At 37.9% G+C, this 13494-nt stretch overlaps 1 protein-coding gene across 4 annotated transcripts; it reads right to left on the minus strand.

Annotated features, from left to right (window-relative positions):
- Positions 1 to 944: 944 nt before the first annotated feature.
- On the minus strand, positions 945 to 10621 carry EID1 (F-box family protein). Of its 4 annotated transcripts, none has more exons than XM_088977855.1 (3): positions 10047 to 10617; positions 9444 to 9959; positions 945 to 1434 (listed from the first exon to the last, which is right to left on the minus strand). In XM_088977855.1, the coding sequence occupies exons 1-2, from the start codon at positions 10461 to 10463 to the stop codon at positions 9471 to 9473; spliced, it is 906 nt and encodes a 301-aa protein (XP_088833981.1). In that variant the 5' UTR covers positions 10464 to 10617; the 3' UTR covers positions 945 to 1434; positions 9444 to 9470. The 4 variants fall into 4 exon arrangements, with proteins under 4 accessions (XP_088833981.1, XP_088833979.1, XP_088833980.1 ...); XM_088977854.1 differs by lacking the exon at positions 945 to 1434 and adding an exon at positions 4448 to 4783 and having other exon boundaries at positions 10047 to 10621; XM_088977853.1 differs by having other exon boundaries at positions 9444 to 10616.
- Positions 10622 to 13494: the final 2873 nt, after the last annotated feature.

Consider the following 13494-nt stretch of genomic DNA (forward strand, 5'->3'; position numbering starts at 1 on the left):
TCCGAAATATTAAAGTTGGAGCTACACCCATGTTACAAACAATGAACACCATTAAAATTACAGCTTATAACCATTTCCCAATGATCAACTCATTTTGTGGGTCATTATAGTACGGGTGATTAGGGTTGGTTCGATTTGGTTAGAAGGCAGAAGTTGGAATCCATCTTGTTGGATCAGTTTCCGATTTTTTGGAACCGAAACCTATCTGTTGCGACCTTGCACTTAAACAACAACATCAAGGCCTTTGATGTTTTGTTGTAGCCCACTTTGAATTAGATGAAGTGATGTCTTGATTGAGCCACTGCAATGTATCAAAGGCCTTGATTCTCGTTTTAGTCCTGTGCTATGATAATTTTGTAGCAAAAGTGGACTCCTTTATCATAATAACATTAATAACAACAATGATCAAAATCACTCAAACGATTCAATGGTCAAGTGAAACCATTGTTTTTGCAACCACGAGTATTTGGGATTAAATCTTTACATCTTTAAAATATTTTGAAAAAAAATTTCAAGGCAAATTTGATTCTTCGGGTCAGTTTGAATAGGATAAACCATTAGACCTTGAAATCGGTGTAGGTGGGAATAAGTTTCAAGAATTTGGAGCTAGACCTTTACCCTTGAGCCATCAAAGTGTTATGAAGTGATCATCTAACATATTACTTAAAGGTCTATCAGCTTTCAAACAAAAAAATAAATAAATAAAGGTCTATCAAGCAAACCTTGTCAACACTTTAATGATTTAATAATTGAAACAAAAAAAGAGGACAATGACAGGTGGCAAAACGACTTGTAAGGGCTTGGAAAAGTCACTAAATTTGCTGAGTGCAGATTTCTTGCACTTTCACAATTATGGCAATGTATGGCTGCAATTCAAAACGGGTAGTGTGGGTAGAGAGTTGTGAGCGAAACAGCAGGTGGGCTTGGATTGAGAACTTTGGTTAAACCATAAATCAACTTGCTTGCCATATCCGAAAGGTGTTCCAAGTCGAAATGAGAACTTGAGATCCAGTGTCCATATACCAGAGAACAGCAGTATACAGCACACTGCCTTTCCAACAAATCATACATATACACTCCAAAAAAGTTAGGAACGTCACCACTGGGGATTCCCTATAACTCCGAATCTCCTAACCATGCCTCCTCACAATACACCACTCCCAGTTAACTGGGAACATCTCCCCTGTATAATAACTATGCAGAGGATAAGGTGTATTCCATGTATGATTGTAATAAACGTGAACAGGATTCTCGTGAGCAGGAGATCTGAACTCATTTCGTACTCACTTTTCCTACCCACCAACTATCCGCTCTTAAAGACTTCAACAGAAGTTAACCAAGGGGTGGGTCGTTATATTAGCTGATTCGCTCTAGCATCTATTTCTGTAACCGACTTTATATGGAGTGGGATTAGTGTGTTGCATGATCGTCAAACTGCAAATACCCAAAAAAGAGAAGAAAAAAAAAAACAGATATTAGAATATAGCAGCAAGTCTAGGTGATAATGCCAGTGTCTAAAAACCATGCCACATTAGTGTCATGTCTGAAATCCATTTTTTCAGACAATACTTAATGTCTGGTTATGCATTTTTCCGAAAGGTATTTTCTCAGACCATATCTTAAAAATCGAGAAAGATGTGGTCTGGAAAAACATCCTTTTTTTTTATATTTGTTTGCCTTTTTACAGTTTCTAACAATAATATGCTAACATGACATTGAAAAACACTTACGTGGCAGCAACTGCTAGGGTTGCAGACGGATCAGATAGAATCGGATATGCTGCATATCTGAATTTGATTTATTAACATTTGAATCCAAATCGGATAATATCTATCAAAAATCTAGCGGATTCAAATTGAATTCAGATTATAATCAGATATTAAATAGTATAAATAAATAGACTAAAAATAACCAAAATATTAAATATTATTAATAAGATAAACTAAAAATGACTTTAATGAACAAAATGAATTGCAATTTTCTTGTGTAAAATTTGAATATATGACAATTTAGTGAAAATACATCATTAAGACCAACTTCATAATATATATATATATATATATATATATATAAACACCATAGTTGATCTATTTATAAACGGATCAAGTTCAGATTGGATACCATTTGCAGCCCTAACAACAGCAATGGTACCAAATAAAAAAATATATATTATTTATGAGAAAACGAAGACATGCCAATGCAACACCGTTTTCTAAAAAAATACCTCTCAAGAAACTGCATCGGTTCCAAACACCACCATGTCTCCTCTTGGTTGTAGGAGGGAACCGTAATTGAATCCAACCTTCATCAGGGTTGAGGGTATGGGGTATGTTGTTCCTTTGCCCAACAAAAAAAATGTCTAAACCCACTGTCAGCACCCGATTTTTGCTCTATCCGTCGCCTGAACCTCCAATTCACCCCAAACACCCAATTGGACCATTATGATCCCTCCAAAACACCCAAAAACAAAAAAATCCCAACTTTTACCCTAAAATCCCTCAGATGCACCATTAAACTTACTTGATACCTATCCAACGGCCTTGATCGACCTCCACCTACACCTCAACCATTGGATCAAACACAACCATCAGACCTAATACCTCCCAAAACACGCACCTGTGAAATCTCAGCCCAAAATACCTTTGTTTATCCTTCAATCGCACAAAGATTCCATTTCTAGATTCTAGATTGACCAGATTACAAAATCTACTCGATCCAGGCCCAATTGGCTCAATCTAACCTTATCGATCATCTCAAATTGTCCAAAGAACCCAAATCTCAAAACCCACTATTGATCTCATCTATTTTCCCAAAATACCCCTGACCAAATTCCCAAATTACCCCCTTGCACCAAATTACCAAAATACCCCTTGCCCAAATTATCAAAATACCCTTCTCCAAATTACCACAATACCCTTTCCGCATTCCCATGTTACCAAAATATCCCTTGAACTAATTACCAATATACCCCCCTCGAACCAAATTATCAAAATACCCTTCTATAAATTTCCAACTTACCTTTAACAAAATTACCAAACTACCAAAATATCCCCATTCCAAATTACCAGAATTTCCTTCGAACAAGATTACCAAAATTTCCTCCTTCCAAATTACCAAAATACCCCTTGACCAAATGCCCTTCATACCCTAAAAATCCAAAATTACCCCTTCATTTTAAATTCCCAAAATACCTTCCTTGTATCCAAATTCTCAAGATACCCCCCATTCCTTAAATCTCCAAAATACCCTTTAAACCTAAATTACCAAAATGCCCTTCACCCCAAATTACCATAATTTACCCTTTGGACCCCAAATATTGAACCCTCCTATCCCTTTAAACCCTAACTTACCTAAACCCCCCTTTTATTTTTTGAAAATTGACAAAACCTCCCCTTGCCCTCCATTATAAAATAGAGACACCACTCCCAAGAGAAAGAGGAGTTTTTGAAGAGAGTAGGGGTCGAGAGGGGTTCTCTTCAAATAGAGAACAGGGAGCTCTCAGTGATTCTCGTGGAGAGAGGCAGTCGGGTGAGAACAGAAGTTTCAAGAGAGAGAAAACTAAAGAAGAGAGGGTTCTGAGAGGAGAGAAAAACGCACAAGAGGGTTCTGAGAGAGAAGAGTCAAGAGACGAGAGAGGGTTTGAGAGAGAAACGTCTGCTCACAAGAGAAGGGGAGTTCTGAAATTGGTTCAAAGTACGGTGGTTCATTGTTCAAGATAGGGTTGTTCACAGGTCGGGTTGGGCCGATTTACTGAGGTTTTTCCAGCTAACCCAACCTGGTCGGGTTACCTGAGATGGAAACCAAAACCAACCTGATCAGTTTGAGTCGGGTTGGGTCAGTTTGGATCGGTTTCGATTCTAAGTTCATCCATGCCCCCCATGGCCCATGTGCCTGTGGTGCAAGTTTGGGTTGTCAGATATTTCAATTTTTATGTAAAATTGAAATATCTTCATTTAATAATTTTAAATATAAAATATATTTAAATTAAAACCAAAATATATATTTAAATAGATTAGGTCGATTTAATTTAAAATCAAAATATATATTTAAATAGTTAAATAGAAACTAAGTCAGTTTAGTTCAGGTCAATTTCGGTTTTCACACAAAAAACCAAGACCCAAACCATCAGTTTATAAATTTGTGCAACCCGAAACCAACCGATACTGATGAAAACCCGATCGACTCGAGTTGGGTCGGTCTGGGTTGAGCCTTCTTATGAACAGCCCTAGTTCAAGAACTCGGTTCTCTCCTCTTATATCAAAAAACTTAGGAAATATCATGGCATTCACATGATAAGAAAGGGAGAGGGTGCCTAACACCTTCCCTCTCCCTCCCTTTGTTACCTAGAATCATGTCTTTGTCTTGTGGCGACTCCTTTATTGAAATTATCAAAAGAAAATGATAAATTCAACAGAGCCCAATTTGTATCAGAATTGGAAGATAGAAGTTTCAGACAGAGAAATGGTGCCTTCACTCTTTCATAGCATAATTGATAAGCCAGTAACATTTCACGTCACTAATCATCTCCTACTCTGAATACTGAGGACTTCTGTCTCGTTTTCCTGGATAATACGATCTAAAGCATACTGGGACAAAAATAGTTCATGTGCAGAAACATAATATTTTCTATGAATGAATTTATTCATACAACTTGAATACAACTACAGAAAGACAGACAAACGGATAGGAACTCCAGTAAGGCAGCTAAATAATCATCTGACTGGCTGTAAGCAGACAATTGGATGGATATAGTCAAATAGTTCACCCATCAATTGGTGGTTTCCTGCGCGTGCACCATTCCATCAATAGACTTAACATGGTAGAATAGTCCATAAAATTTATCTCTGTCTATGTCTGCTTTAACCTACCCAGCTACCTCCAACAGCTAAAAATGATAAATATGGAAAATAGAAAATATAGTATGGAACCAGCATAGATGACATGTAAACATGAAGCTGATCACGAAAAAATGAACATATGAAAGAGCAAAGTATGAAAAACAGAGGAAATTCTTAACCATCATCACAGCACAAATGTTATTTACCCATGCAAAAAACAGAAGATTCCACAATTGAAGGTGACAGTGACAACAAAGCCTAGCTTCCCAATATGAAGACTACCTTGTTTTAAACTAATTTGGGTTCTTTCTGTATCTCTTTTTCCTTTTTTTGTGGGGGTGCGGGGAGGAGGATATGATTGTTGTAATGGTATAATCTCATACATTGACCCTTAATTATGTAAAGTAGCAATGACTAAAAAATTGTCCAGAGAACAAATGAAGTGCATGCCAAAAATATCCATTTATATTACTTAATAATTATGTCAGATTTTCTAACTTTAACCCTGATCAAATAACAAACAAGATGTATCAAATAAGAAGGAATGGTGATAGAGCAAGATTAATCATAAAAGAGACGGGCTGGAGACATCCACCAAAACCCACAAAGAGGATAATCACATATACAAGATGCATAAGATATATAAATCAATTCAATAGAGAAGCTTCAGAAAACAATTCACTCCTCACAAAGCGACTTCTATGAACCCACCTGAATTCAAGTTTGCAACTTTGCATACCTTGGGATCTAATTGATCTAGATGTTCTTTCTGTAAACCCAATAGAACATCATCCTATCTGCCCAATAATAGACTTCATTCAATCCTCTCACCGCCTAAGGAGAACAGAAATATAAGCCCTTGAAGCAGGACCCAAAAACTTGGCTGTAAGATGAATCGCCTATAATAGCTTTATCAAAAAAAAAAAACCTATAATTGTCAAACCAGAGAAAGATTATAAAGAGACACCTTCAATGACTGATGCTAATCAAAGCAATGTCCACCTTATTTGAGCAAACATTGTCTCAGACAGGACCCTACTAACCTTTTTGACGTGAATACCATGACCTATATGCAGGGGACATTACCCAATGTTGACCCCCACTATATTTCTGCTAAGCATCAAGTAGAGACTTCCAGAAACTAAGTAATGGATTACAAGCTCAACTGTAACCAGTTAAAATGGACATAAGAAACTTTTTTTCATGAGAAAGGCAGTTTCCCTTTTATGATACAATATGTCTGATATGGGGAATATCGTATCAAAAATTTGAACCTTGGTCACAAGTCAGGCATTAAGTTTCCTTTTCTTTTCGGTTTTGTTTGTATTTTTAGCCATCTCCATCTTTATCCATTAATAGCAATAATTCTCATTCATAACACTTGAATATGAAGAATATAATATCAAAGGCATGCTCAACCTTTACTGCAGTTTTATGTGATTTTTTTTATTTTTCTACATGTTTATCTATATTTTTTATTTTTATTACCTGATTTATGATGTCATGGGTTGACAAACCTAGAGGGGAAAACGGTTCCATTTTCGGGTCATTTTTAAAGCACTGCTTTCATGAAATACCTGATTGACGTAACGGTTTTAAAACATTTTTTAAAACCTGATTTATGATCTCAGAAACACAATAACCCTCACCAAATTGATGTATCGTTTCATGAAATACCTACCTACTTTACATTTTTTTTCTTCAGATACCCCCTGAAACCATGCTTTTGGATGAAAAGACCAGGATTTGTAGATAAAATTCCAGATTTTGATGGGGGAGAACACAAAAGAAAAAGGTTCAACTATCTATCAATAACATGCTACACATGAAAAATCAAAGCACTTCCTAAAGAAAGAAAGTTCCCAAAGACAAAAGGCAAATATAGCTTCATTAATAGGCTTTCAATGTTCTTTTTGTTAGACAGTATATGCCCTTAGCCCCAATCAGAATGATGTACCTTATGACATTTATTGTAAATTAATGAATTACATATTTGATTCATGTTATTGTGGTGTGTTTCTGTGTAATACCCTTAAACTAGACACATATGAGACTCGTGTTAGTTTAGAATCTTCACAGTCGTTGAATAGATCTGGAGAGATTTATCTTGCCAAGGCTGACAGTGATGTGCCGCCAAGTTGGTTGGGGTGGCTTGTCTCAGCTGCCAGGGTGAGACCTGAGGTACATACAGTGTGGGTTTTCTTGAAACCCTGAACCGGACCAGAATTTCAGTATTGCCCTGGACCTTGGAGATTGATGGACAAAACTAGAATGTTACACCTGACCCCTAGACTCGATTATGATACTGCACTATGTGTCGGATTGGGCTGTCTTTGATATGCCAATCAGTGAGATCCTTAGAGGGGGTCAAAACTTAGTTATGTTGGGACAGTCCAAAAATTCATCTGAGTGGGTGATTATAGTGACAGGATCAGCCCCTTTCTCGAACAAAGTGAATGATCGGGGATGCACTCTCTTAATGGAAACCAAAGCTGTCGGCAACCGATTTCAACTGTTGAAATTTGTTTTGCAAAATATATTTATATAGATATATATATATATATATATATATAATATTTGCAAAATGTTTTAATTCCCGGGATCCATGTGAATAGAGAGTGCAGCATTGTTCCTTGCAGTCGAGGGAGAGGTCATCTCTTGTCGGGCAGTGTTTGATCATTATGAGCTGAGAGGTTAAGTGTAAGACCATTGAGGGTAATACCTGATGAGGTAATCTTGCATCTGCCCACAGTTCTTGGGTTTTTATAAGGTGGCTTGACCCAATGACCATTTAGTGTAAATGTTGGGCCCATTAAGAGCCCATGGTGATGGGCTTAGGGGTTCACTATCACCTACAGTGAATTCGGTCAGGCCTTGTAACAGAGGCTGGGCTGAACCTATGTGGTTAATGTATAGATCAATGTTTGGGTCCCACGCCATACAAGGATACCCAACTGGGCAGCAGTTTAGAGGATAAATGAGCACATGGACTTAATTAAAAAAGGGCAGTTCTAGGATTTAGATCAACTGATAGGATAAGGGATTATCCCTATCCACTCAGAGAGTCCAAATCCAAATAGAGATTTGGATTAAGAAACTCCTAATAAGATTAGGAGGGTTGATCTTTATCTGCAGATAAGATAAGGAATTATCATTGTCTCTTAAAGAGAGTCCAAATCCAAATACAAGATTTGGATTAGGAAACTCCTAATGAGATTAGGAGAACCTCTCTTTAAGGCTATAAATAGAGGAGGAGGGCAAACCCCAGTTCATGTTCAGTCTTACTGATACAAGAGAGAAGACAATTGCAGTTGAACTGACGCCATCTTCTGCTCTTGCCTCCTCCTGTTGCTACCGCCATTGCCAGTTCAATCTCTACCTGTAAAAGCGATCAAGAAAAGTTCTTGATATCAATTTTTTGTGAAAAACTTATCTAAAGTCGTGTTCACACATCCTCCATCGAATTCTTGCTTAAGAGTTCGGTTCTTGTTGAAGAACCACCTGCTGATTCTGCTCCACCCTACGCTGTGTCATCTTCAATGGGAGCAGTCTTTGGTGTTTTCCTTGGGCGTGAATACCTTCGTTGGGAGTTACTCTACTCCATATCAGGTATATCACTCTCCTACCGTTTGGTTTCAGATCTGGTCTAGTTTAGGGTTCAAGATTGATCATTGAAAATGCAGTTTTCTAAAATAGGGAATGTAATTCCCACATGGGAGAGAGAGAAATTTTTTAAATTTTGCCCAACCTACCTGCAGGATTCGGCTATCCATATGATGGATCTCTCATCCCTTTACTTTTCTGGTGCCTGGTTTGTGGAGTGTGATAGCTAAGTATCGGCATGTTCAGAATTATCAACTTCAGTGAAAATTATGAAGCAATGTTGCAAAACTATCCAAACATTAAATATAGGAAACTGTTTAACTAGTAACTACTTGAATGATAATTAATTGAAAACTGTAAGTGAAGAAACAAGAAACATATCAAAGGAGCATTACTCCAATACCGGACACCAATAGGCTCTCAAAGAAATGAAATTCAATGGGAAACGACTTAGAAAGACTGGGAGTAGGAAAAGTTTTTTGGTGATCAATTTAGGGACTTCTTTGTGGACGGATATCATGTCCACTTGGGCGATTAAATTTGTGTGGGGGTCCACATTATTTTTAAGTTCAGGTCACTTGTGGAGAGTTGACAGCTTTCTGGGTCTTCAGTTGTATTTTCTGTTTTCGGTTGTTATATTTTTCCTTAATACCTCATTATATATGACTAACATTGTCTAAGTATTTGACAAGAATGAAGATCTCATTTTTTTCCTATATGGCTCAGTTTGGAAGGAGTACAAATACAAATATGTACAGTGCGAAAACATATAAAATACATGGTTTTGCACTCCACAAATTTGTGTTTGTACTCTTTCCAAACTGAGCCATATGCACGAAACAAAGAAATGCAAATAGATCCGGGATGACATGATATCCAAGCCGTTAAAATGTAGATAGGCCAGAGGTAAATCATGTCAGATAGTTTTCCTCCGAGTTCTCGAATCATCTACTCATACGCACAATAAGATAAAAGAAGGAATTGATTAATGAATATGAATACCTGCGAGTCAAAGAAGGTTTTACGCTGCTAAGTAAACATCGGTCGATCAGTCCACGCCCCAGAGACGTGCCCATTTTCACAAACATATGCTCGAACAACTGGCTCACCGTCGTCATGGTACCCAAAAACCCGCCTCAAACAGAACGCTGAATGCAGATCCCAAGTCTCCCTACAAGAGCAAAACGCGCAATCTAATGGAATCTTATTCCGATTCCCGTCGTTTATCGTCCTCCAAACCCTAGACCGCCTGAAATTCTTGAAGACTCCTCTGAAAAGCATGTAATTACGTTTCTCTTCAGTGTGAACGCAACCGGGCCAATCACAAATGTAGAGGGAATCCCCTCTAAACCGACTCGCTAACAGCTTGTTTCCTTGCTCCCGACTCAAATTCCAAACCCCAGCCGCTAAATGAGATCCGACTGGTCTGCATTTCTTCTTCCTCTTCTTGCTAATGGAGAGGTCACGACCAACCTTGACGACAACACTCTCGGCCACTTCCGCTGAGCCAGATCCATCCTGTGATTCAGATGCAGCATAGATGGTATCACAATAGAGATCATCGAAGAGTGACCAAGAGTCATCAGAATGGGCGGTAGCGCTTACTGAAGCATCATCTGGGCAGCTCAAAGGAGGAGCTAGAGATGGATCAAGGGTGAGAACTGAAACTGAAGCATTTTCCTGATAATTCTCGTCGGGGCCGAGCTCACGCTCGAGGCCGAAGTCCGAATTCTCCAAAAGGACACCAGCATGCAGAAGCCCCGGGCAGCAAACCGAGAGCTTATAGAGAGCTTCCCACCAGCCTGGGAGATCACAGGGGACGGGCGAGGCAGTTAGAAGGTCTGCGACCACTGAAGGGATGGTTTGAGAGCATTTGTTCTTCCAACAGACGTTGCGAACCAGAGCCGAGAATTTAGTGCAGACGCAGGCAAGTCTTGCCCAGTTCCTGGGGTCGTCTTCGAGCCTCAACAAAATGTTGAGGACGATATCGTCGGAGAGATTGAAGAAGGCGGTTTCAGTCATGGAGAGAGTGGAAGAGTTCTGGTCTGGTTTTCTCTCGTGGAATCTTCTCTTCTTTTTCTCCTTGTTTCCGTGACGGCTTTTTCCTCTGTGCTTTGTCTTCTTTGGCGGAGTTTGGATCTGCCAGCAATGTGTTGTGATCCGGAGATCCGGATTGGGGAATCCTGATCCTCTGATATCAATCCCTCTTATTACTTTTTCATGCAACCGTGAGGATGAAGACACGTCGGCCCTCCTTGAATTAATGGAGAGGATCAAATTCAAATGACCTTGATGAAACATGGCAGAGTGACCACATGTTTTCATCGAACAACGACATCATGTACAGGTCTCAGTTTGGGAACGGAAAACGGGACAAGGACAATAGTGTTAGTGTGTCAAGACCGGATCTGCTCTTCACACAAGGCGCTTCACACCGATCTCATATGCACATCTTATCATGCATTGGGAACATCTCACCGAAGATATTCCTAATACACCGATCTCATATGCACATCTTATCGTCCAAGTGTAAGGAGCAGATCCTGTCCCAGGAATAAGATATGGGCGGAGCGGATCCCGTCCCAGGAATAAGATATGGGCATGGAGCCATGGACAATCCACCTTTTTGGTCGTCGGGTGTTTACCGTACCCACTTTTAACAGCAACCTCCAAGCGGTAGTTCGGAACTTCGAATCCGAATTCAAACTCCAATTTAGTTAAAGTGGTTTCGGATCTCAAATAAAATTGCCATATTGAATCTGGATCTGGGTTAGTCCAATTAAGATCCGAGTCCGGCGACATGATGGTTTTAGTTATGACTGTTCATAACAAGATCTAAACCAACCAATCCGGTCTGATCCAATCTGAATTGGTTGGTTTTTTTTAACATCGGTTGGTTTTGGGTTAAAAAAAACATAAACCGAACCGATCCGAACTGATTTAGATATATATATATATATATATATATATATATATATATATATATATATATAATTTATAAATATATTTCAGCTTTATTGAGGAAATATACATATTATATATAAAATTTCTGATATATAAAATTTCAGCTTTAATCCATCAAATCATTTTTAATTTCCAGGCATCAATCCTTCGCTTCTTAGACTTGAACCCTTTACCGTTCACTCTGAGAGAATCATTCACAAAACCGACTCAAACAGACCAGGTCGATTTTACTTAATACAGGGTCGGTTTCAGTTTCATTTCTTGGTAAATCGACCAGGTTGGGTCGCTTGGAAAAACGCCAATAAACCGATCCAACCCAACCCATGAACAGCCCTATTTTTAGTAGCAACGTATTAAAAAATCTCAACCTCTCATTTCAGCTAAGGAGGTGAGGTCGGGTCCTAAGGGGTAGTGTGGCACGCATATCAATATAAGGGAGTTGTGTGGTCACAATTTTTTTTATGAAAATGTACAATTAATTATTGTAGTAAGGTTATTAAAGTGTTTTTCATGTATTTGGCCCAAGGTTTAATGTGAAATTATTTTTAACTCATCTATACTATTATAAAATAAATTCATAAATGCTTGTCTTGCTAAATCATAATGATATAATGTTAAACCTTTAGCTTGCATTTGATTGCGGTATAAATAAATTTTTATTAATAGTAAAATTATGATATTATAAATGATTTGGATGAAAATTTTGATTAAGGATAATGAGCTTTTAGTAAGTGAGATTATGGATAGAGAGAAATGTTTAGAAGGAGAGCAAAATAAGGAGCTTGGTCTCTGCAAATTTGTGGGAGAAAATTAGTACCATTTCCATTCCTACGGACTCAAGAGATGATGAATTAATCTGGAGATGGAAAATTCACTATCAAATCGGCCAACAAAATAAAATGTAGTTCGATTAATATATGAAATAATAATCTGAATTGGAATGCTTTGATTTAGAATCAAAACTGAAACATTCATGTACCTTTTTCTCAAAAGGTTTTAATATTTATGGAGTTTGCAATTTTTGTGGGGAAGATGAAGATATAGACCACATATTTAAAAAATGTGAAATGGCCACTCAAATATGGAGTATGATGCCATATACCTTTGTTAATCCAAATGATGTTGATCATCTCTTATAGATAGAGTGGTGGGATAAAGTGATGGATAATGATTCAAATGGGGCTCTTAAATGCAAAGAGAAATGTGTTTTTATTTTATGGAACATTTGGAAGAATCGAAACAAAAAAAAAATCAATAATACCAGTACCACACCTCAAATGACTATGGAGAAAGCATTTAAATGCCCATAAGGAATATAAAAGCTTTCGAAAAGAATCTCATCCCGTGCAACACAAATCTTGGAAGCTTATTGCTTGGAAGGCTCCAAAAAACTTAATACCATCAAAATTAATTTTGACGCCTCTCGTTCAAATAATGGGAGATCCTCCATTGCAGCTATTGCAAGGAATCACAATGGTGACATCGTGTGTTTCGAAACAATATGGTAGAGGCGTGGGCAGCATGGGAGGCTCATAACTTGGCAGTGAGCTTCTCCGACAGCCCCATCATCATTGAGGGCGATTCAAAGTTAGTTATCTCTTACCTCAAATTCCTCTACAACCCATCGTGGCAACTGAGAAACATTGTTCGGGAAAGCTCCACATTGAAGATGCGGCTGAATGAGGACTTTCTTTATAAGCATGTTTATAGAGAGGCTAAGGATTTGCTAGCAAATGCGGCTTTATAATAGGCTCATTGGTGGGTGGACTTTACTCTTAACAATATTGTTCATAATTTAGTTTGTATTTGCTCTAGTGACTTTAGGGGGAGTGCTACCCCACGCATAGAAAGGTTTCTTCAAAAAAAAAAAAAATTGATATAATTTTGTTTTAAATTTTACTTTCTTTTGTTTGATTACAATACAAATGAACTAAATAAGAAAAAATTAAAGTGTAGACTAAAGATGCGTTATAGCTACCCACTGAACAGGTTTGGAAAAAAAATAATTAAAAAAAAAAAACTAAAATGATGGTTGGCATCAATGCCAATTTCCCAAAAATCATCGCCACATCAAAGATACATGAAATAA

This window comes from Nelumbo lutea, chromosome 3 (assembly GCF_056320005.1).
Source record: "Nelumbo lutea isolate HS-2025 chromosome 3, American lotus-T2T, whole genome shotgun sequence".
Classification (NCBI taxonomy): Eukaryota; Viridiplantae; Streptophyta; class Magnoliopsida; order Proteales; family Nelumbonaceae; genus Nelumbo; species Nelumbo lutea.

Coding starts and splice junctions, on each gene's coding strand:
- EID1 (XM_088977853.1), bottom strand. CDS start 10,463: ATGACTGAAACCGCCTTCTTCAATCTCTCCGACGATATCGTCCTCAAC.